Raw genomic sequence first — 10,000 nt, 5'->3', positions numbered from 1 at the left:
TATGATGTGTTGTGGCGTATTACGGGGCAATGCGATAGATCAAAGTGCCGGAAAATGCCGGAAAATAAAAAAATATAAGCGGGAACTATATGCACGGTAAGATAAAGGTGTGTGAGTTTGGAGTCGCGGCTTTAGCATGGAATTGTGTGGAGCGTAAGCAACGATGTGGATATTTGCAAAGTTATCAGGAGAAGTTGTCTGCATTTCTTTGATAGCAGGAAGAGCGATTTTCCAGTGAAGGAACAGTCAGTCATAAACACACACATGGATACACATGCATGCACACACACACACACACACACACACACACATCCATAGTGTCTGAAAAACACACATGATAAATGTATACTCTCTGACACACACACACACACACACACACACACACACACACACACACACACACACAATAAGGCTTATTACCTCCCATGATGCATGCACTTTCTATGCATACAAACAGCAACACTGACAGGACAGACTGTGACTTAAGCATCTTTATGTAACCACTTTAAACATGAATACTGCATTAACATGCAGCAGATACCACATTTAAAATCAACAAGCTTGTCTTGGATACTCACACACACACGGACATGCATACGCACACGCACACACACAGAGAGCATCAGCAGCCCCAATTAAAATCAATTAAGATCAACAATCTTGTCTTATGTCAAAATGAAGGAGCAGGGGGAAATGAATAATTAACGATAAAGGTTAGTGCTAACAAGCCAACACACACACACACGCACACACATATACACACAGAGGGGAATTTATAGAAAATACAACTTGGTAGAGACAATAACTGACACACACGCACGCACACACACGCACACACACACACACACACAGGGGGAAATGAATAGAAAATAACTGGGTAGAGACAATAAAGGTTAGTGGTAACTCGCTGTAGGCCACTGCCATAATAATACAAATGAACAGAAGACAGTTTAACAATTTAAGAAAAGAAATAAAAGAAATAAAAGAAAAAATATAATCACAGTGATTAAAAAATAATAGATTATTTTTTAATCACTGTGATTATACAGTCTTTAGTTTTACACTTTTGATTTAATTAGTTAATCATACATTCAAAACTTTTGCAAACAAGCACCATGTGTGTGATGTCTACTTATCTTAACCCAACAGAGACACTCATTCTTAAGTGTTAACACTATCTTCCACAGTTACATCTTTTATGTTCATGTTACGGCTCTTTGCAGATGCTTTGGTCCAAAGGGACTTACGACAGCACCAAAGTTATTTCAGATGCCAAAAAGCAATATCCATGTGCTTTCTACAGCATGCAATGGCTAGCTTTCTCAATGTCTGCACTCTCTGAAGAACACAATTTATACAGGTTTATACAGGTTTCCTGGGTGAATCTGTCAATGACAGAAAAGTATACTGTCGGTGACAGTAATGACATTTAAGTTAAAACAGATCTTTCGGGAGTTGTCTGTTTCGTTAAATTCTTATTTGATTAGAGAGAGAAGAATCTGTTTTCTGAGCCTTAAGCAACCAAGAGCTAATTCGCAAGTTACTGTAAAATCATTGTGAGTGATTACCATCAGAATTGCTGCACTGAATGAGAGATAGCATTGGGACCGGTCATCAATTACTGAGTGGGACGATAGGCCAAAAATATATAGTTCCCACTTCAGTTGTCTAGAGTATAATTTCCCAGTCTTACTTTCAAGTTGTCTTTTTCACTGCAAATTACCCATCCAATCCATTCATATTACCTCCACCCTGTCATGTAGGCAGGACTAGGCAAAAACTACTGGTCCATTTTCATGGACTTTGGTGGAACAGTGAAGAATTGTCCAAGAAAGAGCCCAGTGCATGCTGGAGAGGATCGGAATCACAAGGGGGCTCCAAGAAGTTAAAGTTGACGGATATTTACCAGACACTTCTAGACTCACTGATCACTGCTCCATATCATCATAGTATACACCATAGAACATCCATTTTATTGTTCTATTTATAACATTATATATAGCACATACTTGCACGTACAACATTGAGTTAAAAGACAAAATCATCATTTGTCCACATGTGTAACACGTTTAGGTTTTAGAAAACAACTACAGACTGTAAATACGTAATCATAAAACGAAAAACACACTTAAGTCTTTGGGAACTAAGTGTACTGCGCATTCATGCTAGACATTTTAACGATTCACAGAACAACAAAAGAAGAGGGAAAAGAACATAAACAAGACACTTTAACTTCAGATTGTATAACAGACCAGACAGACATGACAACAGTTTGCGACGGAGACATCTGTGAGTCCTCAAAGACGACGGGAATAATTTTCATCCTGCAAAGGCAGGGGAGGTGGTGGTGGTGGTGGTGGTGATGGTGGTGTGTGGGGGCGGGGGGGGTACGCTAAAGGGGTGTGAGCTGAAGGGACTTAATTAGTGAGCGCTTCGCTAATGGCAACTGCTGCCGCTTCGAAATGCCGCCCGGCGCACATTAAACGTTTGGATGTGCCGTGGAAATGTGTTATTATAATGTCCGCTTTGTGCTTTGGGTTCACTGGCAGATCAAGCAAACAGATTGATTGTCTGTGCTGCGGAGTGACAAGCCATTGAATAGTTGAAGATTAACAAGAGTGCTAAATGTTTTTTTTTTTTTTTTTTTTTTTTTTTTCCCGTTCTGAGAGCGAGCGAGAGAGAGTGAGACGCCCAAAGGAAAACGTTGCTGTGGCTGTCACTACTGTCTCTTTGTTCGGAAGGAGACATCACGGAGATGAGTGGGTAAACGTATCGGCATGATGACACTCCGCCAAGAGTGTAAAAGTCTGTTGGAGTTTTCATAATGAGGGACAGGGATCAAGCCAGATTGTTACATCCAGATGAAGGCAGAGCCTGTGGTAGTTTTTATTCTTTTTTTTTTTTTTCTGAGAATTTATTATCCAGAGAAACCGTGTTTTTTTTTCTACTCCGTGTGAGATTCTGATGTGTGCCAGCCATTCTGAACAATCTTTCTGCTTCAGTGAGACTACTTTTTGAAAGTATTATAAGTTAGAGTCTATATTTTAGTCCTTGATCCTTGTCCTTGACTTGCACCCTTTCTATTCCCACCAGAAACACACACATTCATAGTCACTGAGGCACAAGTCACACACAAACAAAAACACACAATGCAAAGACATGAAACCCAGACAAAAGGACTCTCTCTCTCTCTCTCTCTCTCTCACACACACACACACACACACACAAACACACAAACACACACCTTGTTTATACTTGAGGAGGAGTTCCCAGATCCCTCTGCGGGCATACGGGTCCACTCCAGCCGTGGGCTCGTCCAGAATCACTATGTTGGACCCACCCACAAACGCTATGGCAACTGACAGCTTCCTCTGCATCCCACCTGGAGCAAGAGAGAGGAAGAGCAGAAAGAGAGACAGAGAGAGAGAAAGAAAGAAAGGAAAGAGAGACATAGAGAAAGAAGGAAAGGAGAGAAGGACATAGAGAGAGAAAGAAGGGAGAGAGGGACATAGAGAGAGAAAGAGGGGAGAGAGAGACATAGAGAAAAAGAGGGAAGAGAGAGACATAGAGAGAGAAAGAGGGGAGAGAGAGACAGAGAGAAAGAAGGGAAGAGAGAGACAGAGAGAGAAAGAGGGGATAGAGGGATGTAGAGAGAAAGTGGAGAGAGAGAGACATAGAGAGAGAAAGAGGGGAGAGAGGGACATAGAGAGAAAGAGGGGAGAGAGAGACATAGAGAGAAAGAAGGGATAGAGGGATGTAGAGAGAAAGTGGAGAGAGAGAGACATAGAGAGAGAAAGAGGGGAGAGAGGGACATAGAGAGAGAAAGAGGGAAGAGAGAGACAGAGAGAGAAAGAGGGAAGAGAGGGACAGAGAGATAAAGAGGGAAGAGAGAGACATAGAGAGTAGAAAAAGGAAGGCAAGTGGAGAGAGAGGGCGAGGCAGGAAGTGGAGAGAGATGGCGAGAGAAGGAAAGGAGAGAAGGACATAGAGAGAGAAAGAAGGGAGAGAGGGACAGAGAGAAAGAGGGAAGAGAGAGACATAGAGAGTAGAAAAAGGAAGGCAAGTGGAGAAAGAGGGCGAGGCAGGAAGTGGAGAGAGAGAGGGCGAGGCAGGAAGTGGAGAGAGAGGGCGAGGCAGGAAGTGGAGAGAGAGAGGGCGAGGCAGGAAGTGGAGAGAGAGGGCGAGGCAGGAGGCAGGAAGGCAAAGCAGAGAGAAAAAGTCAAAGTCAAAGTCAAAGTCAAAGGAGGGAGATTGAGGAAAAGAAGGAGAAGAGTGAGGCCAATACAGAGAGAAAGAGAGAAAGAGAGATAGTGAAATAAAGAGAGAAAGAGAGAAATAAAAATAGATAGCAAAAGGGAGAGAGAGTGAAAGAAAAAGAGAGAGGGTAGGGCAGAGAGTAGAGGATAGAGGGAGATTGAGCGGAAGGTATTTGAAGAAAAAGAGGGCCATACAGGAGGTGTGGGGGGGGGGGGGGGTACAGGGAGAGGGGGAGAGCATAAGAGTGAAATTAGGAGAATCAGAGAGAGTTTACAGAATCCCCCTGAGAGCAGTTAGCATGAGAATGACTTCATTTATCTGAGATCTAGTCAGAGACAACACAGCTGCTGCACTACTACGCAACCACACACCTGCAAACGGCACAGCATCTTAACCCAGGTAGGTGTGTGTGTGTGTGTGTGTGTGTGTGTGTATCCTATTATTACACAAAGCTGTACTCAGTCCAGTAGGCTACTATGGGTCATACATTACATTGTTGACTGTGAAATAGCCATCATCGGACAGCAAATGGACAGTGTTCTTATTCATTACTCATAAGTGTTCTTTCTGGCCACAGGCCAACCATTCTCCGACAAACTCCAACATTTTTGAATTTTTTTTTATTAAGCAAATGCTGAATGGAACAAAATGAATGAATGAATTAATGAATGAATGAATGAATGAATGATACTATCTAATCTCTAAATAAAACTCTTTGAATAAACCCAATAGGCTTTCCTAATTTGGGTAATGATATAATAACATATAATAAACCTTTTCAGCAGACATACACACAATATAATCAGAATATATCTAGAGCAGAGGACAGTCAGTTGTGTCCATATAGCCATGATTTGCTAATAGTTTGCAGATTGTAGTGCTTGGGGATACAAATCCTCCAGACATGTTATTCTGCATATTCAGAAGTCAGTTTTCATGCAAATATAAATGTATATTGTTACTGTGTGCAATTAACATTGACAGAGGTCTCATATTTTGTGATATTAAAAATGACTGTGGGCTCTAACATGTAAACAACAAACACATAGATGACTAGCTGATATCTTCGGCCTAGAAGCTGTCCGTCATCATGACACCTTAATAGTGAGCTCACCAGATAGGTTCTTCGCCAGCTCTTTTCTCTTGTGTGGCAGACCGACATCTTGAATCATCTGGTCGATCTCGATGTCCACCTCCTTCTTGCTCCTCCCTTTCAAGCGGGCGTAGAAATAGATGTGCTCCTCCACGGTCAGGCTGAGAAATCGGAACATACAAGGAGGACAGGTGAGCCAAAACAAACACACCTAGCTTTACAGGTGTGTCAAAACAAACACACCTACTGTAGCTTTACAGATGAGCCAAAGCACACTGAATGTGCAGTTGGATACACAATAACTATTTATGTGCACACAGCGGCCACTGTGAAATTGCAAAGCATGACCGCTTTGTCCGTACACTGTTACACAAGCACAAACACACTCGGGCACAATGGCCTTGTCAAACACTCGTCAAACATCTGTATCGGTGTTTGCCAGTCCCCGTGCCAAATCTATTGGGTCCGCGGTTCACCGGCTAGACAAACCGACCTTGACAAATGCACCTCGTCTCCGGAACAACACCATCTGGTTCTGTTGTGACTCATGGCCTCCTATCAAGTGGAATGTCAGTATGTGTGTTTCTGAGACTGTGTGTTGAGGAGGTAGTTTCCCCCCCCTTTGGGCTAAAGGATGTGTGTGTGTGTGTGTGTGTGTGTGTGAGAGAGAGAGAGAGAGTGTGTGGTAAGTTTGGCAAGGGGGAAGGCAGGGGTGCAGACCATAAGGAAGTTGTGAGGTGTTTGGGGTTAGATGTTTAAATATTAACGCGAGTGACTAGGAGCAGAGCATGCAGCTGTAACTGTGATGCAAGAGTTGAGCTGCCCCAACTCATTACTCTCAGTGGGGACATTCACACACACACACACAATCACTCACACACACACACACACACACACACACACACACACACACACACACACACGCACACGCACATGCACACGCACACGCACACACATACACAACTCCACATAGCTGAGTCAGCGCCACAACCACATAAACAACGACAATGACAATAATGACGATGATGATGATAATGGTGATGAAGATTGTTACGATGATGTAAACACAAGCAAGAGATGTTGCTACCCCTGGGCTTTACTTCCTCTTAAACGCAGCCCAGTAAAACCAGATCTGCCAGCCCAGCGCACAGCGCTGCTATTCTGCACTTGGCATTCAACTCGCCATGCCCCACTACAACACAGCTTACCTTTTGATTGGCTCAAACTGAAAAATGTGTGGTGGGTATCTAAATGTTGCAGGTTAGCTTTCATACTTCTGATGCCATGCTTGCACTTCACAAAAACTTTGCAAAACTGTAATAGTGGAAGGAAATCGTGTCAGTGAGGGCCGTAAAATATATGTCCAAAAATAATGATAATAGATATTTTTTTTTAATATTTTTTTTTTTCAGATAGACCAGACTCAGTTGTCGAAAGAATTGAGCTATTCAACAATTGAAGGTCTCACACAAAGAAACTGAGGTGTCTGTGATCATAAATGTAATTTCTCAAAACTTCTCAAACTACTCAGAAAACTATCTGAATGTGCCTGGCCTTCTTAAAAATATATTATTTTTGAGAAGTGCACTCCACACAGATTCATCCATCTGAAGAGCATTGCAAGAATTGAATCATCAAGGCTATCATTCCGAATCTGAACATATCACCTAAATGGACCACAGTCCAAATACCATTGATGACAACTGCATTGCACAACTGCGCACAGCCATGAGGTCCTACAAATGATTATCCGAAAATAACTTACAGGGTACCTCTGAAACAAAAAAAACATTGTTAATTGCAGAACACAAAGAGAGATAGTATGTGAGTTGTACATTGCTTCACTAATTTAACATAATTTTAGCATATTGTACACTGCATACTGTGCAATCTTTAAATATGCTTTCAGACATTTATAGTTTCTATTTATGTCTAACTGTCTGCATCTTGCCCCTTGTGAATGTTGAAATTGTTTGTGCCACACATTGAAGATAATAGACTAGCTTTTACACACACACACACACACACACACACACACACACACACACACACTCATACTCATCAGTTTCTGATTCTGACTCTACATACAATGTGTCTACATACTCGTCGAATAGGACGTTATGTTGAGGACACATTCCCAGGTGCTTTCTGATGGAGTCCATATCAGTGCGGATGTCGTAGCCGTTAATGATGGCCGTCCCGGAGGTGGGAGCAAACAGGCCGGTCAAGATGGACCTGCGGGTAACACAAGGTCAAAGGTACAGGGTCAAAGGTCAACGATCAAAGCCTGACACTTTATTTGTCCCATGCACAGATCACAGACAGCGCATATGAAATAGTAACCTTAAATAACGATACAAGAGATGGAGACCTTATAGTGTCATATCAAATTCAACCTTTGCACGCAATACAAAATCAGAGGATGATAGTGCAGTGTATCTAAAGCCGAGGAATGTATTCAGTAGAGATGGTAGTACTGTAGATAGAAGTGCATATTAAATGCAAGTTAGGCATGTTAGGTTCGCACAGGGCCCAGGAGAGGAGGTAGGCTAGTCTCGAAAGAGCTGGGTCTTCTTGAAGATAGAGAGGGACGCCTCTGCTCTGCTGGCAACTGGTAGAGCAATCCACCATTTAATAATTTTAAAGTCACGTAACCAGTAACGTTTTGACCTTTTTCACATGTCCATTGTTTCTAATGAGTTAAACATTATGAGTTTACAGTATTTCTGAGAGGCAGTGCCCAAGTTGACGTTTCAGAACAGCCCGTCATTGTTGCGTGACAACAGATGGAACCCAATCCTTGCTGATTTACGGTGTGAAGTTTACCATATAATTTGTGGAATTTTTTTTTTCTTAGGACGCACATTTAGCTTAACAGGATACGCAAGCTAGCGTGTCATAGTAATTGAGCTATCTTACATTAGCCTTAATGTTAGCCATTTGATATTGTTGTCAAACTGCGTTGTCAAGAAGATAGAGTTATACAGTGTCGGAGGCAGGGTGAATAGCATCGGAGATGAGACAGAGGGAATTGAGATGCTTGTGAGACGTTTTTAAGGCCATGAAGGGATTTTTTCATCAAAAAATGTTACGAATGTGTATCTTTAAGTAACTAAGATGAGCTGTTAGGGGTTAATCAATGCCTAGAGCGCATTTCCAAGCAGCAGCTCTGTATACAGCATAATGGGTAAATTGGTGTTGATAATACATTAGGTTATACTGTAATATTCATAAAGAATCTGTAAGGCAAATGTAATCATTTCACAATCATACCTAATTGTTCCATTTGCAAGCACCACAAGTGAAAGAATGCTAATTAAACAAATATGCACACAGCAATTACTTCTCTAATAAATAGATTTAGCTGTGTGCCGAAGGTATACTATCAAGAGAATGTCCCTAGGTGATGTCGATTAATCTCAGTCTATTTATTTAGCAGTTTTTCTCTCTTCTAGAGCCTGGTTCTTTTTGAACTCACTGGGACATCAAGCCTGTTGTGAAGTCATATAAGACTCTGTGATAAATACATACTTTAAACCAGGCTAGTCAGAGAGAGAGAAAGAGAAGAGAGGTAAAGAAAGGACAGGACAGGATGAAACAGAAAGATTGCAATGAAAGAGAGAGGAATGTGGTCAGAGAGTGATAGAGAAAGAATAGAGAGAAAGTGAGAAAAATAATACAGTGAGAGTGAGTGTGTACAGTATGTGTATGTATGAGAGAGAGAAAGAGAGAGGGAGAAAACCAACAACATGATGTGTCCTCGACCGCCTCTAAATTCCTTTGTTTTGGCGAAGCCATCCATCTCACCTGACGTGGCTTGTGCTCAGCGATGTGCGACACCACTGCACCTGTCATTGAGTTTGAGTGTGTGTGTGTGTGTGACATCTTCACCTCGCCACATCTTGATTACCACTGACCTCTCACCACTGTATGGACATCAGGAACCATTTTGGTCAGGAGTCACCAGTTTCACAATCACTACAGTTAGCTCAGGGAGTGTGTGTGTGTGTGTGTGTGTGTGTGTGTGTGTGTGTGTGTGTGTGTGTGTGTGTGTGTGTGCATGTGTGCATGTGTGTTTGTCAACTAGCAAAGTATTGACACATTTCGGCTGTAACAGGAATTATGTTTATCTAAGGGACTGTTCGTTATTTATAAAACGGGCCACCGGAGGGATTTTGAGTACTTCAATCAAAAGTTGCATGACCCTCCCCTGCCTGCTAGAATTTTTTCAACGACCCTCCAGCAGAATTTTCAAAAAACACATAACCCTCCACGATCAATTGTCGATGCCTTACGCCCGCGCTATTATGTGCTATGAAAATACACTGACTAGGCTTCTTGAATTTCCCCTGGGGATCAATAAAGTATCTATCTATCTATCTATCTAACTATCTACTGTTCTAAAGTCAACCTCTGCTTTCTGATCTTACACATCACACTTCACCAAGATGGTGGCAATTTTAGTAGATTTACTCACTAACATGGTTGTGGAAACACAATAAGCATGAAAACTAAATGCACACTTCCTGCAACTGCATTAGCCTACTTGAAATAAGTTACTCCTCTAGTAGGCTAAGTATTCACATGAAATAAAACAATAAAACATTGAGACCATTCAACAAAGCACACTGGGTAATAACAAATTCAACA

General features: G+C 41.8%; 1 protein-coding gene across 1 annotated transcript in view; it reads right to left on the bottom strand.

Moving 5' to 3' along the window:
• LOC121689698 (phospholipid-transporting ATPase ABCA1) overlaps positions 1-10,000 on the bottom strand; it is a 219,180-nt gene that overhangs the window by 83,444 nt on the left and 125,736 nt on the right. The window contains exons 22-24 of the mRNA XM_042069737.1: positions 7,454-7,585; positions 5,372-5,511; positions 3,245-3,382 (exon numbers count right to left, since the gene is read on the bottom strand). Of these exons, the coding sequence (XP_041925671.1) occupies positions 3,245-3,382; positions 5,372-5,511; positions 7,454-7,585 (410 nt within the window). The remainder of the gene's footprint in view (positions 1-3,244; positions 3,383-5,371; positions 5,512-7,453; positions 7,586-10,000) is intronic.

Source organism: Alosa sapidissima, chromosome 18 (genome assembly GCF_018492685.1).
Source record: "Alosa sapidissima isolate fAloSap1 chromosome 18, fAloSap1.pri, whole genome shotgun sequence".
Taxonomy (NCBI): domain Eukaryota; kingdom Metazoa; phylum Chordata; class Actinopteri; order Clupeiformes; family Clupeidae; genus Alosa; species Alosa sapidissima.
Note: the sequence above shows the minus strand (reverse complement) of the source record. Positions and strands in the feature narration are given on the sequence as shown.